Raw genomic sequence first — 15,034 nt, 5'->3', positions numbered from 1 at the left:
TCCCATATTTCTAAATACCCCACAGTGACATTTGCCCAAACTGAATACTTTTTTGTACCCCAGAGACTGTAATCTATAGAAGCCAGCAAATGTTATCAAAGTTTCTGGGCAAGGAGAGCTTTCAGTGCATTTAAAATCTTCAGAGTGGTAACCTGGTTAGTCCACCCTGCCAGACAAACAAATAAAAGTTGCCTTGCATAGTCAAATGCATTGGTTTCCCTAAAAACATCCCTGGAAATAAACTGAGCAAGGTCCTGTGTTCAATTCCCATACCATTAAAGGAAAAAGCCAATTCATCTGGGTGCAGTGGTACATACTATAATCACAGTCACTTGGGAGGCTGAGGCAGAAGGATTGCAAGTTTGAGGCCAGTCTCAGCAATTTAGCAAGACTCCATCTCAAAATAAAAAAAATAAATAAATAAAAAAGAAGAAGGCAGGAATGCAGTTTAGTGGCATAGCGGCATAGCACCCTTGGGTTCCATCTCCAGTATCAAATCACCCCCAAACAACAACAAAACCCAAAACTAGTACAGAGAATGAACACGATACATGTTTTGTGAGGAAGGGGAGAATTTTTTGAGGAGGAAGGGAAAGAGTAAAAAAATTGCTTTTAAATAATTATCTTATGTAACACCAGTACTCAACAAATGTTTTTAAAAGAGAATATAGCAGTCTCTGGCCTCAAGTTAATAGATAAGGCGTTAAGTGGTAGATGGTATGTGGACATTTTTCTTTTTTTGGTCATAATCACTGTGAGTTCTAGAGACATGACATTTTTACTATATAAATACTTGCCAGATCAAACACAAATCAAATCAAATCAAATCATGCTTTGTAAACCATTGCTAACTGCTGCTTGAAAGTGTTCTTCAATTATAGGTTAACCTTTGTATTAATTTCTTATTCAAACATTAGTTGGCCTTTAGAAAGATTTGTTTGTAGTACTGCAATTAAATTTTAAATTATGAAACGAAAGCCTTACCAAGTAATTGATGACATAAAATCGGTCATATTCTCTGTTCTTAGGATTGATTCTACGATGCTGCTTTTTTCTCATGTGATCTTTAAGTGTATTTTTGTCCCTAAAGTTCTTCTCACAGTATAAGCACTGCAAACTAAAAGAAATATACAAACATTGTTAGGTTTAACAAGTTTCTTGGATAGTTGCTATGGGAGACCTTTATTGAGGCTGTATTTATTCATTTCAGGTCACACAAAATATTTGAACTATCCTTATTGGAATTATCTTGCTGCTTTAGTAATTAAACCACTTATTCTAAAATGATAATGTAGGTATGTTCTTCAAATAATTATAATGGCAACTAGCACTAACTGTTTCTACTACATATAATAACTAGCATATGGTTTGGTAAATCCTGTAAACTAATTTGCAGGTTTGATTTCTAGATAGAGTCCCTAGTACCTGTATAAGTTGTTAAAATATTTGTCCTCTCTGTTGTCATTTTCTGATTTCTAAACTGAATACCTAGATTTTAGAATTTTTTCTGATAATTTAATATATATTTCTCAAGCACTTATTAGGTATTATGAATTATTATGCAAACATATATATGAAGAAAATACACAGTGGTTGTTTTTCTCATATCACTCTCATATGCCTTCTCCTTGAATATCTCCACTGATAGGTATTTTATCACTTAATAAAGCAGAAATTACCAGTATTCAGCAAATTACTAACAAAAATGTCTTTTTCCTTACCAAGTCTTACAGTTATTACTGCCTGCAATTTTTATCCATCAGTCAGAATTACACAGAGTAAATCTAATCTTTTTTACATGAACTTTCAATGATTGTAATCTTCCAATGTTTTAATTCTAATTCTGAATTTTTAAAATTTCTATTAAACATTCTTTTACTTTCTATGCCACAGAAATAAGTACATTCTTCCACAGAAATAACTATGGGCAATATGGTGATTACTGATATTCTTTATTGCTAATCCTATTAGATTGCACATCTGGTCTTACTTTAAAATTGAATGGTCATCTAACAAGTGAAATGATTCATCTTAACATAACTGAATAACAATAACAGAGTTCAAGTTAAGAACTTTTTTTTTTAATCCCTGATCTGTATCACTCAATATTTAATTTATAAAATGTTATTGCTCTTAATGTAGTGAATTGAGATTCCAGGCTAGTAAGCATTACATTTTCTTCAAAAACTAGGTTCTGGGTGAAAAAAATATCTTTGGGCCCTTTCCTAAAAAAACCAAAACAACAACAACAACAACAACAAAAAAAAAACAGAAACATTTTTTAAAGTCATTTTGGTAATTCATTTTGGTAAAATTTCCTGCATTATTTCAACAGGCTAATAAGCCTTATATATTCAAGGTTGCTAGAATATGACTTTGGGACAATGGAGTATTATGTATAAATTTGAATGAAAAGTAAAAGGTGGAATGGAATAATGTATATAATCTGCCATGTCTCACATAAAACTGAATTAACTAATAACTTAAAAATATATTTCTTTACTAAATATGTAGAAAAGTTACCATGAAAGTAAAGGAATTCCAATTTTAAAATCAAGAATAGTGATTTCTGGGGAGATACTAAGGGGAAAAGCAAATGGAGAGTCAAAGGAATTAAAATGTTCTATTTCTTGGAATAGATGATGAGTATTCTTCATACTCTGTATGATGTATTTTATATGTATTTTGTATATATTTTGTACATATTTTGTATGTATTTTATATGGTATGTACACTGGTATAAGTGACATATGACATTTTAATTAGAATATGTAAAAACACTAAAGGCAGTGTACTCCACATAAAATGAGGACTGTTGTACAAAATGTAAATTCCTCCAACATAAGATATTTCCATTTCTTTAATAAATTTTATTAAATCAATTTAAAAAACTCACAACAGAGTCCATTATTAAAATAGGTTTAAGCCATGTTTCATAAAATAGTACTTACTTGTCAAGTTTCTTCTGTAACATACATAGAAATTCATTGCAGTTTACAATGTTGTCTGGCAATCCAATGTTGAAAGCATGCTCTCTGGCCATGTGGTTCAAAAGAACAGATCTATGAAGAAATTTGAGTCATTTATATTATTTACAAATCATTTAGGAGCAAATCGGGCTAGGAATAGTAACCATATAATGACAATAATCAAGAGTGAATAAGCAAGTATTAAGCACTGGCATAAAAATTTTAGCCATGGAAGAGTAATATGTTATAAAGTATGGGGCTGGGCAGCTGGTAGAGTGCTTGCCTCGCAAGCACAAGGCCCTGAGTTTGATCCCCAGTACCACAAAAAAAAAAAAAAAAAAAAAAAAAAAAAAAAAAGTATGTAAGTACACACATAATCACATCAGTACTGAAAGGCTGAAATTTGTTCCATTAATTGATACTGGAAGGGTTGTCCTCCATAGGAATATCAGGTTTCTGTTCTTTAACCTATTAAATAAATTGTGCTTCCTCTACTTTTATAATTCATGATAAGTATGACGGTTAATTTTAGACAATGACTTTATTGGATGAAGAAATACTATAGAACCAGTGAAGTAATTTTGGATATATCTGTGAGGATATATATTTTCCAGAGGAAATTGTCAGGAATCTGAGTGGACTACGTTGTGGTTAATTTAGGTGGGCACTATCCAATCAGCTTGGATAGAATAAAAAACAGAGGAAAAATGATTTAGTCTCTCTCTTCTGAGGCTGGGATACTGTCTTTCTCCCACCCTTGGATGCAAGAATTCCTGGTTCTCTGGCTTTGGGACTCCAGGACTTCATTCTGGTGGCCCCAGGCTTGAGCCTTCAGCCTCAGACTGAGAATGACACCATCAGCTTTCCTGGTTCATAGCCCTTCAGACTGAGCCATGCTCCTGGCATCCAAGGGCCTCCAACTCTTAGACATCCGGTCATAGAACTTCTCAGCCTCTATGATTGCATACATCAGTTTCTCTAATAAATTTCCTCTTGTATCACAATCCCCACATGTATCCTATTAGTTCAGACTGTTGGAGTACTCTGACTAATACAATGAGGAAGAGCTGAAACAACTGCCTAACAGTAAGATAACCTGTGATCATAGATATTTATCTAATTGGAACCCACAGTTAATAGGTCTAATTACTTGCAGGGGTTATGATGAACTGGAAACCCAATGACCAGCCTATTGATTAGTCTATGCAGAAGAGAAAAATTTTAATTTTTTTCCTTGAGAAAGTGAAATAAAACAAACATCTCCAAATATGTCTATTGGCCTTTTTGTTTTACTATATAGGAGATATGTTTGTTAATCTGTGGCTAATATGCTCAATTGTGTAACTGCTTAACTACTGCTGATAACTATGACTAAAAGTACTTGTTGGGGTAGTTCACAGAGGATTCTGGGCCTTCAAGAGTTATCCTTGGGCAGCCTAGACAGGGGTAGATCTTCCCAAAGATACTGGGAAGTTTTCCATGATTCTAGGTTCTGTTGTTGCTCCATAGTGAATGTGCCCATGAGAACCGAGGCTGGCTCCAAAGTTCTCTTTTTTTTTGAGTCTGCTAACCAGGCAACCAGGTCTTAAAAGTGAGGGGGACAGTGTTAACAGGCAGTTGTCTCAAAGCAAGTAGATTTGCTGGGAGGCTTCTCCTGCTCAGCTGCTACCATTACTACTGCTTTCTTGATTGAGGTGAGTTCTATGCAAGGACAAAACAGGCAGGCCTGCCCAAAGAAGAGGTTTGGTGGAGTCGACAGTCTTTGCTTGGCTCCAGGCTGTAATCTGAAGGTCTTTGGTGTCTTAGGGGGGAAAATAAGGAGTGGTCCAGCCTCAGGAAGGACTTCCTTCCCGTTCCAAGACTGATATCCAGGCACTAAAGGGCAGTCAAGTATAGATAGAGTGGCAGCAGGCTAAAGAAGGGATTGTATTCTCTAGTAACTCCTAATTATGTGAGTCAGTTCCCATAATATCATCCATATATATATATATATATATATATATATATATATATATCTCCTATGTCCATATATATATATCCTATGTCCATGTCCATATATATATATATATATATGTCCTATGTCTCTGGAGAACCTTAATATAAGTATCTAAGTGGTTTGCTAGTTAAGTCAACATTTGGTTAATTCGGCCTACCCGTGTAAGCTGAGAAGGTGGGGAGAGGTCACTATCACCTGCACTCACTTTTCTAACCTTAACAACTGGTTGGTTAAGGCAGGAAAATCTTTGGGGCTTTGGAGTAAAGATGGCACCTTACTTGATCTGCTTCATCTAAGATTATGAAGTTATTTATGATCAGTCAAGATGATCTCCTAAATTGTTGAATTCATTTTTTAAATTTAAATAAATTTTTAGTTAACTAAGGTTGAATTTCAGAAAAATTAACCACATGGCAATTTTAACTAGTATTTGAACTCCTTACCTTCTTTACAAACTTAATTTTATCATTAATCACACAACTTGTCTTCAAATTACAAGTTTCACAGAAACTTAAGAGTTTTCGTAATTTTTTTTCACATTTACATCTTTTTCACATTCATATTAGTTCTTAAAGGCATGTAATAATTATGAATATATAATTAACACATTTTGGGTTGAAATGAAGTTTCACTTATAGTATTACTTCATGAACTTTTTTTCTCAAAACTGTTTTCCCTCTACATTTTAGAAATAAAATTCCCCTACACAGTTCTCTCCAATATCATTTTTTTCCTAGTTTAATATTTTCTGTTATCAGTCTTCTCTAAACTTATAAAGGTGTTTTGGGCAAACTGGATTAAGTTAAAGGAACAGCTTTGAAAGAAAAACTTTCATAAGGATGTCTGAAAAATTCGTTCCTCCATAAAAGCAATTAGGACATGGGCAAAAATTGTCAAAAATCAACTTTGTTTTTAGAACTCTGGAAATTTACCAGAAGCTTATGAAAATCTTAACAAGCAGTTATTTAAGAAAAATGGTAAGAATGGTGAGCCTTGTGATGCTTTAATTTGCTGTATTCCATTCCTAGCTCGTTAGCTGCATCATAGCTTTGAAAACTGGCAGCCTCACGTGTACTGGAAGGGGCAAAAGAGGAGTGGAGCATTCCTAAAGAATCATTACTATTTATCTGTCAGATACTGAGAAAAGTCCCATCCACAGGGTTTGTCTTTATATGATCTAAGTTTACTCAGTCTGAAAATTCCTTACCCTCAGGACATTTGCCAAAAATAATTAGTGACATCACAGTTTTTAACATCACAGTTGCCTGAGGAAAATGTTGATTGGAGCAAATAACAGCCTAGCCAAAATACCTAAAAAGAACAAGAATGAGATGTCTGTAGAGAAATCTGAAAAGTTCTGACATATTCCTGGGGATCTAAAAGGCCACACCCATGCTCAAGTTCAGGAAAGAACTGAGAAGACCCCAATCTCTTACTTGCTGCTAATTCTGAGTATCTACACAACCACAAAGTGTACGCTAAGGCAGGGTTGTAAACTGATGTAGGGTTGAAGGCATTCCTCAACCTACGTACTAAACCCTAGACAAAGGACAGAAGAAATATTGGCTCAAGGCATTTAAGGAAATCTCTGTCTGATCATTAGTGAACACTAAGCTAACTGGGTAAAGACTTCAGAGTCCACACATGATCAAGAGCACACAGTTTAAAGAATTAGTCTATGAAAGTCACTAAACATACAAACAGCAATAAAAACCCTGGTGAGGCAGGGGAGGAATCTGATTGAGTTGCCGCATTGTATTATTTCTTATTTTCTTATTTTATTTTTTTTCACATTATATTATTTAGATGTTTAGTGTTCAAAAAAATTACAACATATGCAAACAAACAAACAAACCCTAACTCATATACATGGAAGAAAAAATGTCAACAGAAATTACTCAAGAGGAAGTTCAGATGCTGACAAAGACTTTAAGTCAGCTAAGATGAGTATGTTCAAAGAAACTAAAGGAAACCACGTCTAAAGAATCAAAGGTAAGTATGAGAATGAAATCTTATCAAACAAAGAACATTTAACAATAATAAATACAGTAGGAATTACACAAAAGGATAGGAATTCTGAAGGTGAAAAGTACAATGACTGAAATGAAAATTTTACTAAGGGACTCAAAAGAAGCTTCAAGGTGGCAGAAATAAAAATCACTGAGCTTGAAAACTGAGCAACTGAGATTTTTCTAGCACAGGTATAGAATAAAAAAGATTAAAGGAAAATAAATGAGCCTTAGAGACCATCCTCTACCAACATATGTATAATAGAATTTTTGAAAGATGGGGGTAGAGGGGGAGAAAGTGGTAGAAAGGACATCTGAAGAAATAATGTCTGAAAACTTCCCATATTTGATGAAAAATCATGAACTTAAATGTCTAAGAAGCCAACAAACTTTAAATAAAAGACATCAAAGAAATCCATACCAAGATATAAATTGTCAATAGGCAAAGACAAAGAGTGAGTCTTGTTATGGCATTTGCAAATAAATGGATGGAATTGGAGAATATCATGCTAAGTGAAATAAGCCAGTCCCCAAAAAACCAAAGGCTGAATGTTTTCCCTGATAAGTGGAGGATGATATATAATGGGAGTGGGGGGGAGTGAGAGAAGAATGGAGGAATTTTAGATTATGTAGAAAGAAATGAGAGAGGGGGGGTATGAAAAATGGTGGAATGAGACAGACATCATTACCCAATGTACATGAATGATTACACAAATGGTATGAATGTACATAGTGCACAACCACAGAAACGAAATGATGTACCTCATTTGTGTACAAGGAATCAACATGCAGTCTGTTAAAAAAAAAGTGAGTCTTGAAAGTAGAAAGAAAAAAATTAACTCATTATACTTAAGGAACCCTTAATAAAACTAACATTTGAATTCTCATCAGAAATTATGGGTATGAGAAGGTATGGGGATGACATTCAAAGTTCTGGGGGAAAAAAATAAAAAGACTGTCAACCAAGAATTTGATGTCCAGCAAAACTGCTCTTCAAAAAATGAAGAAGGAAAGAAAGGAGGAGAAATCAAGCTACTCCTAAATAAACAGAAACTGAAAAAAATTCCTTACTAGCATATCTGCCCAATAAGAAACTAAAGGGAGTCCTTTAGGATAGAAGGAAGGGACACTTGATGATAACTCACATCTACATGAAAAAATAAAGAACACTGGAAAAGCTAATTACAAAGGTAAATATAAAAGGTAATATACATGTATTTTTGTAACCCTTTTCTTCTCTTATCTAATATAAAAGACAAATTGCTTAACTCAGTAATTAAAAAGATGTAACTTGTTTGATCACAATGGAACAAAGGTGTTGGGAGAGAAAACAAACTATGTTGGAGTAAAGTTTTTATATATCACTGAAATTATGTTATAGGTATTAAGTGGAACTAGATTGTTTAAAGTTAGAATTATATTTGTAATCCCCAGAGAATTCACTAAGAAAATAGCTCAAAAATATGATAAAAAACTCTAATAGGAAATTAAAATCATATTCTGGAAAATACCTATTCAATGCAAATAAAGGCAGTAATGAAGGAAGAGAGGAACAAAACAATCTAAAACATAGAAAACAAATAGCAAAATGGTAGAAGTATATTCCAGGTTATTAGTAATTATATTAGACATAAAAGAAACATTCCAATAAAAAAACACAGATTGGCACAATGGATTAAAAAAAAAACCAGATTCAACTATATGCCGTCTATAAGAGACATACTTTAGATTCAGACATAAATAGGTTGAAAGAAATAGCTAGTATACTCCATGGTCAAAGGTGTACTGGGGAGGATAAAGAATAGACCTAGCAAAGACCTAGGTATTATACCAGAAACCTTACACCTACTAGAAGAAAATGTAGGTCCAACACTTCAACATGTCAGCTTAGGAACTGACTTCCTCAACAAAGCTCCTAAAGCTCAAGAAATAAAGTAAAAAAATCAATAAATGGTGGTATTAAACTAAAAAGTTTTTTTCACAGTGAAGGAAACAGTCAAGAATGTAAATGAGAGGGCATACAGAAGGGGAGAAAATTTTTGCCACCTGCAACTCAGACAAGGAGTCAATTTCCAGGATATACAAGGAACTCAAAAAGCTTAACACCAGAAAAACAAATAACCCAATCAATGAATGGGCATAGGAACTCAGCAGACACTTCTCAAAAGAAGTATGAATGGTCAACTAATATAGGAAAAGTTCAACATCTCTAGCAATTAGAGGAATGCAAATTAAAACTACACTAAGATTTCACCTCACTCCAACCAGAATGGCGATTATCAAGAATACAAATAACACTAAATGTTGGTGAGGATGTGGGAAAAAAGATACACTCATACATTGTTGGTGGAACTGCAAATTAGTGCAACCACTCTAGAAAGCAGTATGGAGATTCATCAACGAACTAGAAATGCAACCACCATTTGATCCAGTTATTCTACTCTTCAGTATACATCCACAGGAATTAAAATCAGCATATTACAGTGACACAGCCACATAAGTGTTTACAGCAGTACAATTCACAATAGCTAAGCTATGGAACCAACCCAGATGCCCACCAACAGATGAAGAGATAAAGAAATTGTAGTATATATACACAATGGAATATTACTTAGCCATAAAGAAGAATGACTTTATGGCGTTCACGGGTAAATGGATGGATCTGGAGACTATCATACTAAGTGAAATAAGCCAGTCCCCAAAAACCAAACGTCAAATATTTTCTCTTATATGTGGATGCTAACCCACTATAAGAGGGACAAGAAGATTAGAGAAGTTCAGTGGATTAGACAAAGGGGAATGAAGGGAAGAGAAGGGGCACAGGAATAGAAAAGACAGTGGAATAAATAGGACATAACTTTCATTTTTTAAAAATCATTTTATTGTGGTTGTTTATTTTTTATATGGTGAAGGGGATTGAACCCAGGGCCTCATGCACACTGGGCAAGTACTTTATCACTGAGCTATCTCACCTGTCCCTGAAATTACTTTCTTACATACATATATGAATATACCACAGTGAATCTCAACATTGTGTACATTCACAAGACTGGGATCCTAATTAGAATGATATATTCCATGCTTGTATAAATATATCAAAGTAGATCCTACTGTCATGTTTAACTAGAAATATAAAAATTAAAAAAATAAAAAATAGATCAAGAATAAGAAAGTATTAATTCCTCTAACCTTGTCTATTATTTACCTCCTTTGTCTTTGGATTCTTTTTATGTCCCTGTGATAGAAGAATATAAATGTAAGCCTGCAATATTGCTAATATAATAATTGATATATTCTGCAAAATAGGTTATTAGGCAATTTCATCATTATGCAAAAATCATAGAATGTACATATATGAGGCTAGATAGGGGGCTGGGGTTATGGTTCAGTAGTAGAGCGCTTGCCTGGCATGTGTGAGGCCCTGGGTTCGATCCTCAGCACTGCATATACATAAATAAATAAATAAATAAATAAGTAAATAAATAATAAATAAAATAATGGTCCATTGACAACTAAAAAATATTAAAAAAAAAAAAAGCTAGATGGTACAAGTTAAGCACTCAACGTGGCTTCCTGATGAAATCAGGAGACATGGTGAATGAGAATATGAGGCTGCTGCTGGCACAGTACAGCAGACTGTTTTATAAGAAATTTTAATAGATAAGAGTACACGCTAAAATAATGATAAAAAGTATAGTAAATATGATTAAGAGGAATGTTGGGATGTTGAACTACCCTGATCTCCAGAGAGGGGAGAGAGGCTGCAAATTGAGTTCAACGATTTAACCAGTCACTGCTACATAATGAAGTTCCAATAAAAACTCAACACCAAAACTCAGTGGAGGTTGCTGGTTAATGAATTCAATGATGTGCTAGGAGGGTGACAGGTCCTTATTCCTTTGGGAAAGGGCACAAAAACTCTGCATTCAGGACCCTCTCAGATCTTGCCTTATCCATCTTGTTCCTTGGCTGTTCTGCTCTGAGTCTTTTCACAATAAACCTATAATCGTAGGCAAAGTGCTTTCCTGAGTTCAATGAGTCGTTTTAGAGAATATCAAACAAATGAAAAATTTCAGTGGGAACCTCTGACTTTGTAGCTGGTTGGTGAAAAATTCAAGTAACGTGGGAACCCCTTAATTTATGCTTGGTGTCTAAAATCGAGGCAGTTGTGTTGGGGTTTGTGCCCTGAAACCTGTAGAATCTGAAGCTAACTATCAGTGATTAGCTCCAGAAATGAACTGTAGTACACCAGTTGTTTTGGATAAATTGGGTTTGGTAGCAGAATTAATAACATTCCAACTTTTAAATTTTTTTTTAGGTTTTCATCAACTTTAATACTCAAAAGTGGAAAATCAGGGGTTGGGGATATTGCTCAGGGGTAAAGTACTTTCCTAGCATGTGTGAGGGCCTGAGTTTGACCCCCAGCATGGCAAAAAAACAAACAAACAAAAAAAATCCCAAACTAAAAAGTGCCAAAGATTTAGCATTAACAAGTTAGTATATCTGCAATAGTTGGCTGCATATGGTCTTGCCTGTCAGCCAATTTTAAAAAGCCATACAGGATTAAACATCTATTTTTGGCACTTTATTCCCCTCGTCTGCTTACAGCAATCACAGTCCATCTTTGATGTCAGGCACAGTAAAACAAACACAAAAAAGGACTACTGATCTATGAAGATCAATTTACATAACCAACACTTACAGATGTTTTGACAAGTTTTCAGATTAAAAATAATAATATTTCAAGTTTCATAATGGCAAACCTGTTTCCTAGGAATTCCTCATTGCAAAACATACAAATGCCATGAAAATTGGTATCATTTCGTTCTTGCTGCTGTTGTTCCAGAATTTCTTTCTGTAAAGTAGAAACAGGTTTACATTATCTTTAATAAAAAATATGCAGTTGGTGAATATTATAGTTGAAATGGGAGGAAAAGGGGGTGGAAGTACAAAGGGAGTACATGGAAATTGCTAGCTTTTCAAATTTTTCCATTACTGTCTCTGCATCAGTACTCCAAGGCTGCACCATTAAAGATCTAACACTCCAGTGAGACAGCCGTACAAGAAACTCAAAGTCAATAAGATTTTACCATCCTGCTCTTAACCTTCTGTCTCCTATCCTCACCTTCTTAAAACAAAAATGTGGGTTCTTTAACTTGTTCCTTTTTCTAAATCTCAGTTTAGTTTGTAATTAAATTCTGATGAATTTTCACTTGACCTATTTCATGTTACTTTTCTCTACCATTTTCAATGCCACCACCCTGAGTCCAGTTTTTAGTCAGTTATGAGAGTACTATAACTGATTACAGAGTTACCTGATTATAGCTTCTCTTTTATCATATCCATCTTTTTCAAGCTAGAATCATTTTTTAAAACATTGTTTTCATGTATAATAATATTGTTACATTACAATTCAAATAATTTAAAATATGCTCTGGTTATGTCCTAGTTTAATTAGGGTGGTTATCTACTTTTTTTCCAAGAGGTCATTTTATTTCTCTTGGCCTTTTCACTCTTACAAATTTTTATCTGTTCATCAGGATCCAACTTGATGTCAGAGCAACAGTTAAGAACCATTGAAATACTGAGGAGATTCAGATTTTAAATTTTGCTCTCACCTATAATCAATATTAAACCTTTTTAATTCCCAGTTACCTCATTTGAAAAATAAAAATGAAATACCATCTTATAGCACTGTTTATAAGAACAAATCAGATAATTTATGTAAAGAGCTCAAATTGTGGGCTGGGGATATAGCTCAGTGACAGAGCACTTGCCTAGCATGCCCTGGGTTTGATTCCCAGCATCATTAAAAAAAAGTTCAAATTATGTTAATTAAATGCAGGATATTATTGTTATTCAGAATACATAAATTCTTGGTGCTTATTCACTGTCATTTCTGGTAGTTATTGCCTGTTTTGTCTTCTGAAGGAAAATGAAAAGTCTTTAAAGTTAAAAGTTTTGGTGGTACTAGGGATTGAATCCAGGGGGTTACTCTACCACTAAGCTATATTCCCAGTTTTTTGTTTTTTTTTAAAATTATTTTGAGACAAGGTCTGAGTTGCTGAAGCTAGCTTTGAACTTGTGACCTTCTGCCTTAGCTTCCCAAGTAGCTGAGATTATAGGCATGCACCACTGCTCCTGGCTAGTATCTAGAATATTATATTAATATACACACCATATGGCATTTCTGGAAATTTATCACCAAAACATCTAAAATATTAAACCATTCAAGAAAAAAAAAATAAGAAGTTACCACAATGAAAAAAATTAAAAAATAAAACACAAACACACACACACAAAAGAAGCTACAATGATGAAAATCAATTTAATGAACTTCTGCTTTCATACATATCAGACTTACCTTTCAGAGTAAAGTACAATATAACCAATGGCTTTAATATTTTGTCTGTTTTAAGGCATTAGATAAAAGCACAGAATTGTGATCCTTGAGGGAAAAATATAATTACATAACCAGTTTTCTACTTTCGGGGGTGTGGGTATTTCACAAGCTGCAACATAGGGAAGTTAAACTCCAAAGCTACCTCACTGGACAGAAAAAAAAAAAAAAAAAGAGGAGTTTAGTATGTGAAAGGAGGTGAAATCTGTGGTACAAAACGCTAGCCATAAGAGAGCTACAGGAAAGGGGTCCAAGAAACATGTATTTGGATTCTTTTAATCTTTGGCTAAATACTACTCTGTACACGTTCAGGGCAGGAAGGAGACTATTATACCTGACAGGAGTTTCTGAGGGCCAGCTATGAAGCTTAATGGAAATTCTAGAAGTTCTAGCATTGGAATGCATTGGAGTTCTGTTAACAGAATAGAAAGGTCTACTTCAATACTTCAAACACATATAGCATATATAAATACCTCTTAGTTCCTGAAAGTTAGGGTTTTTTGCTGGTAACAAGTGGATAGATAAAAGCAGGAGAAATAAAAGAGATAAGACTAGTATATTAGAAATTAAATTCTTTTTTAAGTTTAAGAGAATCTTACATGAAAGTTGAAATTGACAGTAAAACTCAAAGAAAAGAGATACTGGAAAATGAAAACTGAACTTTTACAAACCTAGTTTGACTAACAAAATAAAACAAAACAAAACAAATCAAATCCCAACAAGAGTTTCAAAGCACTATTTTGACAACTTTGTTAGCCAAAGTCCTCAAATCCAGCAGATATAAGTCCCCCCCTGCTGCTCCTGCTGGGCCTTGCATTACATGTAGGCAAGCTGTTTATCACTGAGTTACATCCTCATCCCCTAAATTTCTGATAATGACTATTTATGACTGTAATATGACTGAGCATGTACTTCTCTGCCAGTCCCTATTTTTCAGCCAATGAGACTTCTCTCATTAAAAATCAATATGCTGGTTCATATTTCTCAAGATCATGATGGTATGACCCCAATCTTGTCCCTAAGAAAAATGTTACTCTGCTTAACATTTTCTGGATTTTGATTCAGCAAAAACAAAGGATTTTGAGTCAAAACTAGAGTTTTCTTTAGTTAAAATTAAATTCTACCAGTTGAACCTGAATGGCACAATCTAAGAGTATAGGCACATGAAGCTGTATATAAACTGGTTATTCTTAGGAGATTTTAATTTATACTGCAGTAAATTAGATAGAAATTGTAATAAAGAAGCTGCCTGATTGACAAGTATTGAAACCATGCAGTTATTTCATTCTTTGATTCTCTAGCAACTCCCATGCTGTCATGACATGGTACTGTGGATTCTCAGCTAGTTTATCTGCATTATCCACAACCAAAATAGGTTCTGAGAGTATACAACTTGTCTTTGATCTTGCATGTTCCATACAATTTCCATAATCTTTATTGAGTAAATTTCTTCAAGATGTTCCTTTGGTCTACTGCCGAAACTCTCTCTTTAAGAGACATGATCTTGCTATGTTGTTCAGGCTGGCCTTGAACTCTTGGAATCAAGGAATTCCCTGCTTCCTTAGCCTCCTGTAGAGCTGGTACTACAGCTTGTGCCACAATGCCTAGTGTTGCCAAAAACTCTTTTTAAAGTCCTTTGCAGACCTTCCTCCAAGGTAAA

At 34.2% G+C, this 15,034-nt stretch overlaps 1 protein-coding gene across 2 annotated transcripts in view; it reads right to left on the bottom strand.

Annotated features, from left to right (window-relative positions):
- The window catches only part of Znf277 (zinc finger protein 277), a 138,550-nt gene that overhangs the window by 11,145 nt on the left and 112,371 nt on the right, over window positions 1-15,034 (bottom strand). For both annotated transcript variants that reach the window (XM_047560824.1, XM_047560825.1), the window contains exons 5-7: window positions 11,738-11,829; window positions 2,952-3,062; window positions 985-1,117 (exon numbers count right to left, since the gene is read on the bottom strand). In XM_047560824.1, the coding sequence (XP_047416780.1) occupies window positions 985-1,117; window positions 2,952-3,062; window positions 11,738-11,829 (336 nt within the window). The remainder of the gene's footprint in view (window positions 1-984; window positions 1,118-2,951; window positions 3,063-11,737; window positions 11,830-15,034) is intronic.

This window comes from Sciurus carolinensis, chromosome 8 (genome assembly GCF_902686445.1).
Source record: "Sciurus carolinensis chromosome 8, mSciCar1.2, whole genome shotgun sequence".
NCBI classification, from domain to species: Eukaryota; Metazoa; Chordata; class Mammalia; order Rodentia; family Sciuridae; genus Sciurus; species Sciurus carolinensis.
This window is presented reverse-complemented; position numbering and strand designations above follow the sequence as displayed.